The 19,347-nt window shown below is 35.9% G+C and overlaps 2 protein-coding genes across 6 annotated transcripts in view; one reads left to right on the top strand and one right to left on the bottom strand.

Annotated features, from left to right (window-relative positions):
• UNC13C (unc-13 homolog C) overlaps window positions 1-19,347 on the bottom strand; it is a 627,591-nt gene that overhangs the window by 499,336 nt on the left and 108,908 nt on the right. The window lies entirely within an intron of this gene.
• On the top strand, window positions 646-4,040 carry LOC112855024 (transcription elongation factor A protein-like 8). The gene is given in 3 exon segments (XM_086708447.1): window positions 646-723; window positions 1,655-1,763; window positions 3,428-4,040. Coding segments are annotated over 3 exon segments (519 nt in total). The 3' UTR covers window positions 3,760-4,040.

Below are 19,347 nucleotides of genomic sequence, written 5' to 3'. Positions count from 1 at the left end.
TTCATGCTCTGTCTCTCTCTGTCCCAAAATAAATAAAAAAATAACGTTGAAAAAAAAAATTAAAAAAAAAAAAGAAAATATGAGGACATATCACATAAAACAGAAAGGATTAACTTTATTTGTAAGGATAAAGGATGATTTTTCTGCTAAAACTAAGGAAGAGAAAAAATGTGTGTGACATGATGCTTACATGCTACTTTTATTCTAAGAAAGCTCATTACATGCCATTCTGTATGAACTTTCAAATCTCAAACACTTCAGCAGAAAACCTGAAAATATTTTTACTTAATGTATTTTTCAAGGGTTAGAAGAGTTTAGGTGGTCGTTGGAGGTATTTCAAGTTCTTGTTTTAACATTTATTCAGTTCCAAATGATTTGAGGACCAATAATAATTCATTTTTATAGGAAAGGAAATTATCCACTCTGACAAATCTAAATTCTAGGCTTCAGATCCTGCTCTCAATATATCATCTCCTAGTTCTATAAACATGAATCTCAGAGGTCTTATAATTCTTTCTCATTTCAAATGAAAGGCAAATGCTTCTGAAATGGATTCACTACATTACTTATAACTGCTGAGTCAAGGGAACTGAAAATACTGCTATACCAACAAATAGAATTATTATAGCTCACTACAACTACACTATGAAGGATGACTCAAATGCAATGACTGCGGCATGTGCTAAAGAACAAAGTATCTACCTGGTGATCATCTCTACTTCGGTGAGTCCCAGGCATCTCAAATTCAAGAAGTTTAAAAACAGAACTAATCTATTTTTCTGCTAATCTTACTCCTGCATTCTCTTTGCATAAAAGATGGTAATGGATTTCATCCAGTCATGAAAGTCAAAAGCCTTGAAATCATCCTCAACTTTCTATTCCTTTTATTCCTTTCACCCCCAAATTCAAGTAGTCACTGAATCAGGTTGAATCATCTCCTAATTTCCTTTTCACATTCACACTCTTCCACCCAATCTTATCACTGCCATAGTTCAGATTCTCATGATTTCTTCAACAGTCAGTATGGTTTTCCTGTCTCTAGATTTTCTTAACAAACTGGTATATGTGTCTTTTGTCATTTGTAGAAGGTGTTGTTTGATTTAAAGCTCTTTCTTAATCACATGAGGGCTTTATAATACAACACTGAACTTGTGTTTAAAAACGAATTGGTCGGGGCGCCTGGGTGGCGCAGTCGGTTAAGCGTCCGACTTCAGCCAGGTCACAATCTTGCGGTTCGTGAGTTCGAGCCCCGCGTCGGGCTCTGGGCTGATGGCTCAGAGCCTGGAGCCTGTTTCCGATTCTGTGTCTCCCTCTCTCTCTGCCCCTCCCCCGTTCATGCTCTGTCTCTCCTCTCTGTCCCAAAAATAAATAAACGTTGAAAAATAAAATTTTAAAAACGAATTGGCCAAAAACATGGATCTCTTCTGCCTTTTGTCAATTCACTAAAAGTGACAATAAAAGATTAAAACACATAAAACCTTCAGAATGAAAGCAGCAACATGAAAGAAAGCAAAGAAACTAAACTTACCCTGAAGAACCCTTCACAGATTCCAAACTGTAAAGCAACAGTGGTGGGCAAGCAACATAGACCAAAAGAAAGGAGCTGAAAACAAGAGAATAATTGCCCATCTGAATACAGTATTTGGATCCCTAGGTCCTGTTCACCACCATGCACAGTCAAGCTGTCTCTGCCGCAGGAATGAGATACAAGATTTATCCTCACGAGGCATTAAATTTGAGATGTATGGATCCAGAAACTCCTGGTAAATTATAGGAATGAGATAAAAACAGGAAACTTATATAAAATCCTATATATGAACTACTGAACTATCAGATTCCCCTGCTCAATCTACTCCTAGAGCCACAAAAGCAGGCATATGTTTCTCAGAGCTAGAACCTTTCTCTTGGCAAAGTAAATAGACTTAGAAAGAAGACTCCCACAAAGTGACATTTGCAACACTTTTCAGACACACACACACACCAGTGAAAATTCAGCCTTGCCACCATAATACCCTGTATTGTAACCCAGCAATTATCAAACCCCACCCAAGTAAACAAAGCTTACAGTCATCTTCCAGTGCCTCATTCTTACATATAAGCCAATATAAAATGATTAGGAGGCAATAAAGAACAGTTAATAGAAAAACAGACATGAATAAACCAAAAGAGGAACACAAACAAACCAAAAGAGGAGCACAAATGATCCATAGTCAATATACGGAAAAGGCAGAAAGTATAACTTCAACTGCAAATATAACTTCTTTAGAGAGATAAGCAACTATATGGCATCATAAAATAAAAATAAAATGTTATAAAATGCTATAAAAATAACTATCAGAAAGAACTCTTGTACATTAAAATATGATAGCTTAAACACAACTATTCAATTAAAGTGTTGAGAAATGTAGGTTAGAAAAATTCTCATAAGTCAGAAGAGGAAAAAAAGCCAAGGAAAAGATAAGAAACTTAAAGACCAATCCTAGACGTCCACTCTCAAGTTTAAAAAATTCCTTAGAGAACAAAGAAATTTGTCAACAAAAAATCAATCCAAAAACTTGAAAAAAAAAGTTCCTACAGACAAAAACATTTTCAAATATGAATATGCTCCCTCTCCTCCCCCTTCCCCCAAAAGGTAAAAAAAGTGATTCCAAAAATAGATAGAATCCAGGCAGTATATGAGAAAAATAAAGGGAGTTCCCAGGATGGTTGCCAATAGAAATCCTAAGAAGAGTGATGAAACAGAGATGCACAGCAATGAGCCCAGGACCAGTAATATTGATAGTTGTCTAATAGATATGATCGTGCATGTAGGGAAGAAATGATTGAGGCATGGAAATTTAAGTCAATAAATGAACAAGGTGATTGATAACTCTAGGTAAAATGAAAGATGTTCAAGTAAGTAAATTTAATAGAAGGATTCACTTGGGTTTGTGGCAAAAACTATGTTCATATTATAGTAAATATAAATGAGAACTATTTTAATAAAGATGTGAAATATACAGCATTAGGAGGGTGAATAGAGGAGAAATATGTTGAAGAGTTTAATACATATCTACTATAAAATCTATTAGACGGTTACGAATATTGAGAACCATGGGATAGCATTATAAGCCATTATTTTGATATGTGGAAGCCAAGATACTTTTGAGAAGTTGCTATGAAGTAAAGTTCTTAGAAGAAAAGAGAGAAGTAAGGCCTATTGTCATTTCATTAAACGTGTTTTAGATCACGGATTAAAACAATACATTCTTGAGCTCTGTATTGATGGAGAAGGAGAAAAGTGCCCACATCCTTTCAGGACTCGTGGTCTTTTGGGCATGACACAAATTCAATGGGAGAAGAAAGAGGAAAATCTCCTGGATCTCTGCAGGATTAATTTATTTAAAATAGATAACAGAAAAATACTCAACATGTAAAATTCTTGAAGAAAATGAAGGAAACCCATGTTTGCCAACAGCTTAGGCAGACCACCCTTCAGAAGATGTACCAGAGGAGGCAGAAGAAAGTCCCCAACCTTCCCAAGAAGGTGTAAGCCAGGAAGAAAAAGGAAATGTCAAAGGAGGGCTAACCCAACCTGGTCATGGCTTTGAAGAGGACACTCCCATAAGGCATTTGGACCCTGAAGAAATGATAAGAGGAATAGAGGAGTTGGAAAGGCTTAGAGAAGAGTTAAGAAGAATAAGAAACAAGTTTGTGATGATGCATTGGAAGCAAAGACATTCACGCAGTCATCCTTATCCTGTGTGCTTTAGGCCTTGATTTTTTTTTTTTTTTTTTTTTTTGGTCTGATATTAAAATCTGGTCCCTGTTTTCTTTCTGTTAGCATTTTCTGACGTATCTTTGACCTTCAGTTTGCTTTTAATCATCTGGTGAATTTTTTTTTTTTTTTTAGGTAGCTTCCTTGTTACCAGCATCTCACTAGATTTTGTATTTTGACCCCTTTTCCCAGTCTGTTTTTCGAATGGAAAGTTTCACACATATGCATGAAAATATGTTCATTCTACATTGTAAAGTAAAACATAACAGGTTACAAAGCAGTATGTTTATTATCAGCTCACATATGTAGGATTAAACCCTACACTGTGTGTGTACATGCACGTCTGTATATACACATACATAAAAATTTTAACTGCTTATTTCTGTGTGGTATTAGTTTCCTTTTTGCTTATATGTATTTTTTTCATGAATATATGTCACACACACACACAAAGAGTTAAAGTTTTGTAAGAGCCAAATAATGTGCAACCAGCTTCTAAAGGCAATAGGGGCACCTAAAATCATGATAGAATAACTATTTAAAAAATTTAAAACTCAAATTACCTCTGGATCTCTTAGCCAGAGGAATAAAACTGACATTACAGGGGGGAAAAGGAATACATTCGCTTAATATGTAATTTTAATGATAAATTAGGTCAATCTTGTTTAATGATGAATTCTTCACCCAGTATTTTTACCTTCCTAACAAATTTCCACCATTTGTGAGCAGAGACAACATCTTACATGTGTCCCGTGTAGTTGATATTTCCAGTATTCTTCATTCCTTTGTGTGGATTTCTATTTCTGTCTGGTATGATTTTGCTGCTTCCTGAGAGAGTCCCCTTAACATTTCTTGGAATGAGGTCTGCTAAGATCTTTTATGCTCTAGCCACTTTTAAGATTTTTTTTTCAAGAGGTATAAAAAAACTATCTAACTTAAGTATAATCATAAAAGACCCCAAATAACCAATTCAACCCTGAAAAATAAGATTTCAAGCTATTATCGTAACGCTAGAGTAATCAAAATAGTATGGTACTGGCATAAGCACAAATAGACTGATAGAACAGTATCAAAAACCCAGAAATAAACCCATGCATATATGGTCAGTATTAGTTGAGCATATATAACAAGAAAGCCAAGAATACATAATGGGGAAGACAGTTTCTTCAATAAATGGTGCTGGAAAAATAGGATATTCACATGTAAGACAATGAAACTAGACCCCTATCATATACCACCCACAAAAATGATCTCAAAAGTCATTAAAGACTTAAATGTAAGACCAGAAACCATAAAATATCTAAAAGAAAACAAAATAATAAAGCTCCTTGACATGGTTCTTGGCAAGGCTTTTTTTGGATAGGACACTCAAAGCACAAGTAACCAAATATACATCAAACTGAAAAGCTTTTGCACTAAGAAACTATCAACAAAATGAAAAGACAACCTAGGGAATGTGAGAAAATATTTGCTAACAATTTATCTGATAAAGGGTTAATATCCAAAATACATTAAAAAAAACCTCCTACTTCTCAATAGCAAAAGAATCCAATCCAATTTAAAAATGGGCAAATGGAATCAAGATGATGGAGAGGGAGGATACTGAGCTCACAGGGACACACCAAAACCTAAAATTACACATAGAACTAGCTCTGAGAACAAATGAAGACTAGCAAAACAGATTAAACACAATTAAGGATATAAAGAAAATGTCACACAAACGGGCAGAAGGGGCAAAGACAGTTTTGCCAGGACCCATACCTCTGGTGTGACAACCTACTATGAAGTTTGAAAGTCAAAAGTAGTAAAAATCATCCAGATGTATAATAGTTAAGGGATGCACAAAATAATATATAAAATATGACAACAAAATTGTAAAGCATGGCAGGGGGGTGGTAAAAACAGTGCTTTTTGAATGCACTTTGACTTAAGCAACCATCAACTTGTAATAGACTGCTATATATAGGATACTACATATAAACCTCACGATGACCACAAACCAAATACCAGTAATAAATACACAAAAACATGAAGAGAAAGGAGTACAAAAATAACAATGTCACTAAATTATGAGAGGAGAGAAAGAAACAGAACTACAAAAACAATCAGAACATAATCAACAAAATAGCATTAAGTATGTATCTATTAATAACTACTTTAGATGGAAATGGACTAAATGTTCCCATCAAAAGACACAGAGTAGCTTAATTATAAAAAAAAAAAAAAAAAAAAAAAAAAAAAAGACCCATTTATGCCGCCTAAAAGAGATTCACTTCAGATCTAAGGACACATACAGAATGAAAGTAAAGATATGAAAAAAGTTATGGAAACCAAAAGAAAGCTGAAGCAGTTATACACATGACAGAACAGACTTTAAAACAAAGACTAATGGGGCACTTGGGTGGCTTGGTCGGTTAAGCGTCGGGCTTCAGCTCAGGTCATGATCTTACGGTCCGTGAGTTCGAGCCCCGCATTGGGCTCTGTGCTGACAGCTCAGAGCCTGGAGCCGGTTTCAGATTCTGTGTCTCCCTCTCTCTCTGACCCTCCCCTGTTCATGCTCTGTCTCTCTCTGTCTCAAAAATAGATAAATGTTAAAAAAATAAAAAATAAAATAAAACAAAGACTAATAAGAAACAAGAAGTGCATTACTAATGATCAATCAATCCAAGAAGATATAACACACAATTATCTATGTACACAACATAGGAGAATATAAATAAAGAAAATATTCACATAAGGAGAAATGGACAGGGGCACCTGGGTGGCTCAGTCAGCTGAGTGTCCAACTTTGGCTCAGGTCATGATCTCACAGTAAGTGGGTTCAAGTCCTGCACCAGGCTCTGTGCTAACAGTTCAGAGCCTGGAGCATGCTTCAGAATCTCTCTCCCTCTCATTTTGCCCCTCACCTGCTCATGCTCTGTCTCTCTCAAAAATTAATAAACGTTAAATTAAAAAAAAGAGAGAGAGAGAGAGAGAAATGGGCAGTAAAGAATAGTTGGGGACTTTAGCACCTACTTCCACCAATGGATAGATCATCCAGACATAAAATCAGTAAACAGTGGACTTCAATGACACAGTAAACTAGATGTACTCAATATGTACAGAACATTGCATCCAAAAACAGCAGGATACACATTCTTTCAAGTGTACGTGTGACATTCTCCAGGATAGATCATGTTAGGTCACAGAAGAGATCTTGATAAATTGAAGAAAACTAAACTCACATCAGGCATCTTTTCTGACTATAATGATATGAAAGTAGGAGTCTATTACAAGAAAAATAAAAGCTAGGAAACTCATGAAGGATAAACAACATACTATGAAACACTCACTAAGTCAAAGACATCAAACATTAAAACAAAAATACTGAGACAAATAAAATGAGAACACAATTGTCCAAAATCTATGGGACTCAGCAAAAGCAGTTCTAAGAGAGTTTATAGTGTTACACACGATTACCTCAAGAAACAGGAAAAATCTCAATCTACTGTTACACCTTAAGGAACCAGAAAAAGAGCAAAAAAATCCAAAGTTAGTAGAAGAAAATAACAAAGATCAGATCAGAAATGAAATAGAGACTAAAAGAAAATGCAAGTATCAATAAAACAAAAAGAGGTTTTTACTTTTGAAAACAAAATTGACAAACTTATAGCCAGACTCATCAAAATAAGAAAGGTCTCAAATTAATAAAATCAAAACTGAAAAAATTTAAAACTGATACCACAGAAATACAAAGGGTAATAAGATACTACTACAATTGTATGTCAACCAATGGGACAACCTAGAAGCGAATAAATTCCTAGAAACATATGGTCTTCCAAGAACGAATCAAAAAGTCCGAACAAAATGATTAATAATAAAATTGAATCAGTAATCCAAAAACTACCAGAAGTCCAGGACCAGGTGGCTTCATAGATACATTTTTTAAACAATTAATATATATACTTCTTAAACTATTCCAAAAATCTCAAGAGGAATTAACACTTCTAAATTCATTCTATGAGATGAGCACTACCCTGATACCAAAACCAGACAAAGACACCATAAGGAAGAAAAAAGAAAATAAAGAAAATTATAGGCCAATACATCTTATGAACACTAATGTAAAAATCTTCAAGATATTAGCAAACTAAATTCAAAAATACATTAAAAGAATCATACACCATGATCAAGTGGGACTTATTCCAGGGATGCAAAGATGGTCCGATATCTACAAGTCAATCAATAAGATATACCACATTAACAAAGAGGAAGATTAATATCATTGTGTCAACAGATGCAGAAAAAATCCGTTAAAATTTCACATCCATTTATGCTTAAAAGGAATACCCAGAAATAAATTTAAGGAGGTACAAGTTCTGAAAACTATAGGACAGTGATGAAAGATTGAAGACAACTCAAATAAACAGTTGGATATACCATGTTCATAGATTACAACATCATTAAAATTTCCATACTACCCAAAGCCATCTAAAGACTCATACATTCCCTATCAAAATACCAATGGCATTTTCCACAGAACCAGAATAATTCTAAGGTTTGTATAAAGCCCCAACAGGTCCTGAATAGCAAAGTAATCTTGAAAAAGAAGAACAAAGCTGAAGGTGTCATGCTCCCTGATTTCAAACCCTAATACAAAATACAGTAATCAAAACAGTATTGTAGTGACACAAAAATAGACACACAGATCAATAAAGCAAAAGAAAAAGCCCTGAAAGAAACCCATGCTTATACGGTCAATTAATCTTTATAAAGGAAGAACATAAAAAAGAAGGAAAGCTTACCATTAACAACAACATAGTGTAGTGCTAAGTAAAATAGGTCAGACCAAGATAAATGTGTTATGACTTGACTTGTGTGTGCAATCTACAAAAGAAACAAACCAAACCTTAAATATACTCATAAATACAAAAAATAATCTGGTGGTTGCCAAAAGGGAGGGTGGTGGAAGTCTGAGAAAAATAGGAGAAAGGGATTAAAAGGTACAAAATTCCAGTTATAAAATAAAAGGAACATAAGAAATTTAGTTAATATATAACAACTATGTATGTTGACAAATGGTAACTAGATTTACCCTGGTAAATAATTCATAATGTATATAAATGTTGAATTTCTATTCTTCACACCTGAAATACAGTTATTGTGTATGTCAACTATGCTTAAGAAAAAAAGATTAAAGGACCTGAAAAGATTTTTTTTTTCCAAAGACGATATACAGATGGCTAACAGGTACATCAAGAGGTGTTCAACATCACTAACCGTTAGGGAAATGCAAATCAAAATCTTAACGAGGTATTACCTCACATCTGTTATAATGGATAACAAAAAGATAAGAGATAGCCAACACCGGTGATAATATGGAGGAAGAAGAACCCTTGTGTACTGTTGGGAAGGGATGTAAATTTGAACAGCCACTATGGAAAACATATGGAAGTTACTCAAAAAATAAAAATAGAGCTACCATATGACCTAGAAATTTCACTTCTGGGAATATTTCCAAAGGAAATGGAAATACTATGTTGAAAAGGTATCTGTACCCCCATATTCATAGCAGCATTACTTCCTATAGCCAAGACATGGAAACAACACACACACATACACACATGTATATATACACATACATACACACATACATGTGTGTGTGTGTGTCTGTCCTGTCATTTGTGACAACATAGATGGACCTTGAGGGCATTATGCTAAGTCAAATAGGTCAGAGAAAGACGAATACTCTATGATCTCACTTATCTGTGGAACCTAAAAAACAAACCCAAACTTGTAGAAAAAGAGATCACATTTGCAGTTACCAGACGGGAAACTGGAAGCAGGTGGTCACAAGGTACAAGCTTTCAGTTTTCAGATAAGTATGTACAAGAGGTGTAATATACAATGATGACTATAGTTGACACCACTATATGGTAAGTTATTAAGAGGAAACCCTAAGAGTTCTTTTTTTGTACATACGTGAAATCCTGGATGTTAACTTATCATGGTATTTCACACTGTATAAAAGCTGTTATTATGCTATAAATCTTAAATACATACAGTGCTATATATCAGTTTTATCTCAAAAACCTTTCAAGAAATCAAAAATATTAACTTAGGAAAAATGAAATCTTTATAGTTATACTATGCAAGAATGGGAAGTGTCTTTTTCTTCAAAATGCTTTCTTGTTCAAAAATTCTTTTGTGTCTGTCAGGAGTATCAAACTACATTTTCAAATTTATTTTCAATTATCTTACGGACTGTATGAGCTTTTAGTAATAACATGCCAAATGGAGATAATCTACACCATATTCCTTGCAGAAAAAAGAACAGTATCTTAAATGCTAGTATGACCCAAAAACCTGCAGCCTGACTGACCAATGCCTTTGATGAAATTTTATCAATGTCAGCTGTAGAGAGATGCCTTGGGCAGCCAGAAAATGCCAGAAATACAGGATTATTTTCTTTCTTGGATCTTTCTCTTAGGGCTCTGCAGGGAGTCAGATCTTTCCCACCTAAACCATGAAATTTCTTGAAAGGGAAACCGCTTATCTCTTCTTGAAGAGGGGGAGAGGGAGGCTGATATAAGCAGTGGAGTAAATGATCTGACACAAAAATCTTTCAGGATAGAGTGGAGAAGAAAAAAGTGTAAGTTTTGTAGCCCTTGCAATGGAATAATCAGACACTGGATATACTGCAGAAAATTCACACATATACACCCAACCTTTCTGCTCTCAGGCACATACAGAGTACAGAGGATGACAGAAAAGAATTAATCAAGACACAGAACAAGTAGAACAAAGACCCTGGCACAGCCACCCTTGTTAGGGTATCTTTAAGCAAGCCCCCTGTAAGTGAAGGGTGGTGTTTTAAGCCCAAAACACCTGAATATATAGAATTGTAATTACTTGTAATATTTATTTAGAAGATTTTGTCCATTGCTGATACTTATTTTGAGAATATTGTTTACTACAAGTACCAGATTGAGAATCTAAAATGGTTATATGAAAAAAATGCAAATTTGGTTAGCTCCTACTGTCCATTAGCTCTTGGTTTAGGAACAGACATCTCATCTATCTACATCCATTCTACCTTCTCTTTGGCTGATACTCCTGATGGACAATGGAGTGCCTCAAACCTCACCTGCAAGTGAGGCATGGTTAGATTCAGGTGAGCTCAGCAGGTCTAGATACCAAGTTCTGAGATTGTATAAAACTTGCATAAAGACCACCAGGCTGACCTCACTTCTAGATCCAAGTCAGCTCCCAATTTACTCTGTGACACAGGATAAACCCTTGATGTGTCTTGTTTTACCTTTTTGATCTGTCAAATAAAATGATGACATTTGGGAGCACCTGGGTGGCTCAGTTAGGTGTCTCATTCCTGATTTCATCTCAGGTCTTGATCTCACTACTGTGAGATCCAGCCCTCATTGGGCTCCACTCTCAGCACGGAGCCTGCTTTAGATGCTCTCTCTCCCTTTCTCTCTGCCCCAACCCCACTGGTGTGCTTTCTAAGAAAGAAGAGAGAGAGAGAGAAAGAGAGACAGATAGAGAAAGAAAATATTAACACCTGTGCTACCTACTCTACTAGCATTGAATAAAGTGAGACAACATGAAAATACATCAGAGAATTCAAAGCACTATAAATACACGGGACTCCAGAATGGGTTGGTGCACTCTCTGTTCCAGCATTTTCCAGTCTTAATTAGGAAGAGTAGGAACAATTAGATAGCTTTCAAACATATTTGTCATGGACCAAAAATACTCTTTTAGTGGCTGAGTCACTATTCTGACCATGGCTATATGTATGTTAGACCATTTTTAAACATCTAAAAAAATAAAAAACAAAACTGTTCTACCAGTTGAACAGACTTCCAAGTCCCCCATAAATCTGGCAAAGAGACTTCAGAATGAGGCCATCCCCACAGTGCTGGCAGAGGAGGCTGAGATGAAGAAACAGGTTGAGTCAGAGGGAAAAAGTTAGTGTTACTCTGGAAAGAAACCTGTAGGCTCAGAAAAATAGTGTGTTATATTTAACTAAAGAACCAATATAATTAAAGACCTCATGTTTATATCTGTCCCTTTTAGGACCTATCTGTTGGGAGTTCATGGCCATAAATACTATCTTTTGAGTAACTCAATACGTGGAAGTATGTTGCAACACAGAGATCTGCAAAATACATCAACACAAAAGTCTAAAGTGAAATCTCAGGCAGATGAAATAACTCAGCGGGCCACACTGCAGCTAACACCACCACCACCACCGCTCACACCGGGAACTCTGCCCCGGCCATATCTCTTGGTCTGAGATTGATTTCAGGTAAACAGAGCCCAGGAGAAATTGCAGAGATGGGATATGGGTCTTTACAGGACCAGAGCCTCCCGTTTCAGGACCCTTTTCCAAACTAGGGAAGGTGTCCCTTTTCCTACTCTATCAGTATTGGAACAGCTCTTACCTCAGTCACTTACACATTACTATGAATCCATTTGGGGTCAGTGATCTTTTCCTTTGTATTATAATTCCAACCTTCTAAATATAGAAGTGAAAGGTCTTATTTCCTATAAAGACAATTTCAGTCATCAGCAAATGGGTGTGGGGGTCATGTCCGATTGCCCTTGAATCTCACCACTCCTGATGGGGAGGCAGTCCCCCAGAGGGAACTAAATGTAATCATTTAGGTACTTGGGGGTCATTTGGGGGTATGCAGGTAGAGAGGAGGGGCTTTAATGCCTGCCTGAAGGGCTTGCCACCTTACCTGCTCCCCCTCCTGGAGTTGCCAAGGCTTCATCCACATAGCTCTTGGGACAACACAGGCTCCGATCCTCTTCCTGCCAGCCAGCCTGTTAACCACCTCCTCTGTGCTGTTCTAGGCTCCTCAACTCATCTCCAGCCTCCACTTCCTTTCCCCCAATTCTCTCCCAAGGTCTCAGAGCCCATTCTCACCTCCCTCCTCAGGGCCCCCTGGTCTGTTTCAGCTTCTCCACCAACCCCCGCTTCATCACGGACTTTCTAGAGCTTTCCCCAATCAGCAGTTACTCACAGTTGCTGAGGCTGGAGTGCGTTAGCCTGCCAGCACCTGGATGCTAAAGTGAAGAAGACTGGGGAGGGGGAAGCACAGATAGGGTCTCAGATGGGAGGGAGCAAATTGAAATCTGCCCTGGCACAGGGAAAATTGGGAGCCTGGTCATCAACAGGCATCATGCTACAGGTGTGTGCAATGATGTACCTGTGGGTGGGTCGGCAGGGGGCTTGGGCGGGGCAGGTTTGCATGAAAAGAGAAGCTGTTGGCTATGATTAGAGGTCATGGATACCTAACAAAGAAGGAAGAAAGATATAAAACTTGGTTGGCTAGAAAAACACTACCTATTATATGGTTTATAATCTTCCCCAAATCACCACATACTCTATTAAATAAAAAATACAATAAAATTAACTTGTAAAACATTTCCCATTTTTTTGAACAATTTGCTTATGATGTGCTTTGATGTAGCTTTCTTCATGTTTCCTGTGCTTTGCCAAAAAGGGAACATTCTTGACAGATTTTTAAATTTTTAAATCCCTTTGTTTCTTTATGGAAAAGATCATGAATACTTGTCCATGTCCTTTCTTGAATTTCTTCTGATGGTGCTTTGTCCATCAGAATTCTCCCCCAACTTAATGCTGAGGATGCATAGGGTCCCTTTTCCTTTGTTCTATGCAGTTAGAATCCCAGAGTTGAAAGAGTTTTTTCAATGATTTATTTGCTAATCTTTTCAGGTGTCCTGATGAGAGGATAATTTGTCAACTATACCTCTGACAGCAATAATTGACATAAATGAATATCCATTTTCCATTATCCCATTTATCCTATTTGTACTTATTGAATGATGATTCTGTGAAAGGGACCATGAAAAATTTCAGGTGTTAAGGCTCAATTTATTACAAAGCAAAAGATGAGTTATTGTTTATTGGCACATATCTCAATGAGATTATTCTCAGGCAGGCAGGAAGATTAAGAAGTTCCTCCTCTATTACAATGCATTTGAAAGCTCAGTCCTATAAAATGATAAAAATAGCAGCTACTAATTATTAAGCATTTACTCTATAGCAGAGTGCAGGGCAAAGTTGAATCTACTTTTTTTATAAACGTCTTTAATTTTTATAAAGACCTTAAAGGAATTATCTCAATACCTTTAATAAGAAACCTGACTTTCTCCGGATCATATAGCTAGTAAAGAGCAAAGTCGGGATTCTAGAAATATCTCATTCCAAATCCTTTCTTGTTTCATTTAAAGTTTTACATAATATAAAAGAAATCATCCTTTAGTCGTTCAAAATTAGTTGAGCCACAACTGTCGTTACCTCAGCCAGTAGTTAAATCACCTACAAATAATGTTTCTTTTTGCTTCTCAGCAAAGGTTTGGATATAATATCCTGAATTTAGTTTTTATAAGGAGGAAAAAATACATCTATGACACAGAAGATAGCATTTCACATTTATTATCTCATTTATTTTTTCCCAGACTTTATAAGCTGCGTATTATTATCTTCATGTACAGATGGGAAACACAAGTTCAAATAAGTGATTCCCCATTAACCTTAAGTTGCAAAGTTTGTGTCTAAAGAAGATGCAAGTAATTATAATGTCAGTGTTCTTTCAACTGCATCCCACTGTGTGCTACTGAAGCAAAGACATCTGAATGATGCGAAGAGGATAACAGTTCTTAGGATGTAACTTAACTGGTACCGCCTCCTGACATTTATCCACTGAAGTGTAATTATGTCTTTCGCTTTTTAGTTAATTTTAAAGTGCTGATGGGAGTCGTCATTTTTAGTTACCCGAATTCTGAAACCCATACCCTGCATCTTAAGACAGGTATCATTGGCCCCATCATTTATTGGATACCATACCTCACCTAGACATACACAAAAATCTAGATCCAAAATGGACTTCCTCGAGGAGACCAAAGTCATATTATCATAAATCAGGGAAAATACAAAGAGAATGTACAGTTATTGTACAAAAAGGGCAACAGAGTAAATCAAATCAAATCAAATCAAAATATCCATGGTTTTCTTCATTGAATTTGAGCAGATTCTCAAAATTGTATGAAAAACTAAAGGGCTAAAAAATATCTGACAAAGCAACAAAAACTGTAAGAAATATTACTTCATGTAATAGTTAAGACAACGTAATTAAGATTGTGGATTTGGTTTAGAGACAAACAATAACCAATGGAACAGAAGAGATAGCTCCAATAGACCCTGCATAGACCTATAAGGTACAAGACAGAGGGAGCATCACAAATCAGTGGGGCAAAGAATGAAGATTGAATAAACTATGCTGAGATAATTATATACACATATGAAAAAAAATAAAATTGAGTTTCCATCTTGTGTTATTCCTTTCAATTTTTAGAAAAATTGGAGAAGTATAAACATTAAAATTCTAAAACTTTTAGAAGAAATTTTAACTGATTATATGACCTTAGGGTAGGGATAAATTTCTTCAACAAAACCCCCAGAACACAGCCTATAAAGAAGTTAAATTATACTACACTAAATGGAAAACTTCGTAAAAGGCACCCAAAAAGGGTGGAAGAAAATGCCACAATCTGAGAGAAGATATAATTAGTCAATTTAAATGACAAAGGATTCTAAATTCAAGGTATATGAAGAATTTCTTCAACTCAGATAAAAGGACTAGTCTGTAGCCTGTTAGAAAAAGGACAAAACATATGAATTAATAATTCGATAAAATTGGCAGAGAAAATTATATAAAAAGTCATCAGGGATATTGTATCTACCTATAAATTTTCATACACTGCCAGTGAAGTGTAACAGGGTAAAATAATTTTAGGGTGCAATTTGACAATATCAGGCTAGGTAGAAGATGTGAATTTCCATGACTGAACAGTCACATTCTTCCATGTATTCCTTAAAGGCTCTCTTTAATGGAGGCATGTATAAGAATGTTTATAGAATACATACACATGTAGTAAAAAAAATTAAAGAAACATAAGGGACTGACAAGCATCAGATACAGAATAATGGTTGCTTACCAGGAGGAAAAAGATCAAAGTGGATGGAGAGACACACACACAGGGTTCAATTCTATTTGCAGTTATTTCATTGCTTAAACTGGGCAGTGAGTATATGGGTACTCATTACAGTATTCTTTTATGTTTTTATGTCTGATTTTCACATAATAATTTGTAATATTTTTAAATTATACAACCCTAAATTAGAGGAAATATAATAAAGAGGGAGAGGTTTGTCATATAAAAGTGGCAAGTTCTTGGGCAATGTCCTTTAATGTCCCTGAGTTTTTGTTTTTACTCTACAAAAGATATTATGTTTCAAATAAGACAGTAAATACAATCATAAATATAAAATGTTCTCTACCTAATTACCAGGTATGGCTTTTTCTTGGAAGAAACCTTATTCACTTTGGTCAGGAAACAGAGTTGGCTTTGGGTCTAAAAGGTAAGATGTCGGCTTTGAAAGGGACTAAATATTAAAGTGATGAAATTAAGCTATATTCAGTTAAGCTGGTGCACCCATAGGGCAAAGTATGTGTCAGGGGTGGGGATATATGTGCACAAGTGCATGTGTATGTCTCTATGTGAATGTGTTAAATTAGTGTGTGTCTGTGTGTGAGTGAGTCATCAAATAGTCATCATGAATGAACCCCAGGTCTGGGACAGGCATGAAACAATCACTGCTAAACGAAACACTGGTGGAAGGAAGGTCTTCCTCAGACTGGTACCTTGAGAAACTGCCAGACCATGCACTTAAGTAACAGAACACAGCATCTGCCTTCCTTCCAGAACAACAGGTGGCATGGCTAGGAGAACGGATGTGCTAATCAACAGGCTTCCAACAAGATACTAGTAGTGCATCTGGCCAAGGGATCACTTATTTCCAGTAGTGACCAAATACTATGGCAACAATAGCAGCAGAGAATACTGTTCTTCAGGAAAACCAGATTTTTTTTTTCCCATGAGGCAAAATCACCAGGACTGAATGAACACTCCTGTGATTCTTGTTCTAAGTATATGAAGAGAGTAAGGTAGAGACATGTAGAGAAGGCAAGATATGTTCTTAACAGAAGGGGCAATCAGAAGTATTGAATTTAAACATTGAAAACGATGTGCCTTTATTTAATGTTCCAAGCTGAGAAAGTAGAGAATATTAAATATACACAGAAAATGTATTATAGTTGACACACAATGTTACAAGTGTATAACAAGTGACTGGTTCAATAAATCTGTATGTTCTGCTGTGCTCACCACAAGTGTAGCTATCATTTGTCACCATAACATCACCATATCATTCATTATATGTCCTATGTTGTGCCTTTTATTTCCATCACTTATTCATTCCTTAATTGGAAGCCTGTATTTCCTATTCCCCTTCACCCATTTACCCATACCCCACCCTTCGTTTGTTCTCTGTATTTATAGATCTGATTCTCTTTTTTTGTTTATTCATTTGTTTTTTTAGATCCCACATATGAGTGAAGTCATATTTATTTGTCTTTTTCTGAATGACTTATTTAACTTAGCATAATACCCTCTGGGTCCATCCATGTTGTCATAAATGGAAAGACCTTTTCATGGCTATGTAATATTCCATCACATATTCTTTATCCATTTATATATCAGTGGACATAGATAGCTTCTATATTTGGCTATTGTAAATAATGCTGCAATAGACACGGAGGTTCACTTATCTTTTTAAAGTAGTGTTTTCATTTTCTTTGGGTAGATATCCAGTAGATTTATTGGATCATATGGTGTTTCTATTTATAATTTTTTGAGGAACCTCAGTATCATTTTCCACTGTGGCTGTACCAACTTACATTCCCGCAAACAGTACATAGGTGTTTCTTTTTCCCCTATCCTTGCTAGAACTTGTTATCTCTTGCCTTTTTTTGATAGCTATTCTCACAGGTGTAAGGTGAGATCTTATTGTGGTTTTGCATTTCCCTAAAGATGAGTGATGGTGAGTGACTTTTCATTTGTCTGTTTGGTCAACTACAGCTCTTCTTTGGGAAAATGTCTATCCAGGTCCCCTATACATTTTTTAATCAGATCATATGTTTTCTTTTTTTTCTTAAGATTTTATTTTTAAGTAATCTCTACGCCCAGTCTGGGGCCCAAACTCACAACCCTGAGGTCAAGAGCCACATGTTCCACCAACTGAGCCAGCCAGGTGCCCCTCTTTTTTTAAGTTCTTTTTATAGCATTGTATGTCAACTATACTCAAATAAGTAAAATATAAAATATAAAGCAACCTGTATCTATAAAATAGATTAAATTAAAAAATAAAAATGTATTCCTAAATATTATAATACTATTTTAAATGTTTTTGAAGTTTATTTTCTAGTTATTCGTTTCTACTATATAGAAATAAAATTGGTTTTCGTATGTTGGCCTTATATTCTGAGGCCATATTATCTTCACTTATTAGTTTTTTTAATTATTTTAATTGGTTGTGTAGGATTTCCAACATACATTATTGTGTCTTCTTTAAATAAAGACAATGTTGCTTCAGTCTTTCTGAAAAAAGAAGCAAAAAGGTACCTATAATTTTTTTAAGCGTTTTGCTCTCACACTCACAAAAGGAGGTTAGTGTCTTTCTTCATGGCAGCATATTCAGAGGTGTGCAGACATGCTTCAAGAGGTAACAGAAAGCAAGCGGGCAAGTAATGGCTCTGTGCATCATGAGGGTGATGTATAAGAGCAAGTTCCACAAGAGCACTCAAGTTTTCAACTTGAAAATTCTTCAGCCAGAACATGAGGCTCTCAAGGTACTTCTGGACACCCTTTGACATCTTCTTTGAAAGTTGGAAAACTGAGTTTTAATAAAAATACTATATAATAACACAAACTTTATTAGAACTTGGTCTCTAATTTCCAAAGAATAATTTAAGAAGGATCTGGTAAAAGTTTTATGTATTCCACATATATGTGGAAGGAAGAACACTGGACTCCAAGCCATAAAATTTTGGAATCACTTCATTCATTTCTTTATTTCCATAATTTACAGAAATTTGCTTAACCTGAGTCTTGATTTTCTCACCTATTCATATGGATATTAAAATTCCATGTCTTAGAGGGGCACCTGGGTGGCTCAGTCAGTTGTGTCCGACTTCAGCTCAGGCCATGATTTCAAGGTTTGTGAGCTCAAGCCCCACGTCAACCCTGTGCTGAGAGCTCAGAGCCTGGAGCCTGCTTCAGATTCTGTGTCTCCCTCTCTCTCTGCAACCCCCCCCCCCCACTCTCACTCTGTTTCTCACTCTCTCTGAAAAATAAATAAACATTAAAATTGTTTTTAATTCCATGTCTTAGATACCTCACACAGGATGCTATGGGCATCAGATGAGATATGCACAAAAATTCCGTAGTGCAAAAGTACTAAGCAAAGGCAGGTGGCTTAGTAACTTAACTGATTCACTCTACCAGCAGTTTTCAAATTCTGTTCTTTGGTTCCCTAGGTTACCAACAAGTATAATAGTTGGGAAGAGACTGAGGAGGAACAAATGGCAAGGAATCCATGTTGCACCTGCACTTGATCTCAAGGAACTCTACTTTTATCTTGTCTAGAATTATGAATAAGT

This window comes from Puma concolor, chromosome B3, assembly GCF_028749965.1.
Source record: "Puma concolor isolate L17-30 chromosome B3, mPumCon1.1.hap2, whole genome shotgun sequence".
In the NCBI taxonomy this organism is placed as follows: domain Eukaryota; kingdom Metazoa; phylum Chordata; class Mammalia; order Carnivora; family Felidae; genus Puma; species Puma concolor.
This window is presented reverse-complemented; position numbering and strand designations above follow the sequence as displayed.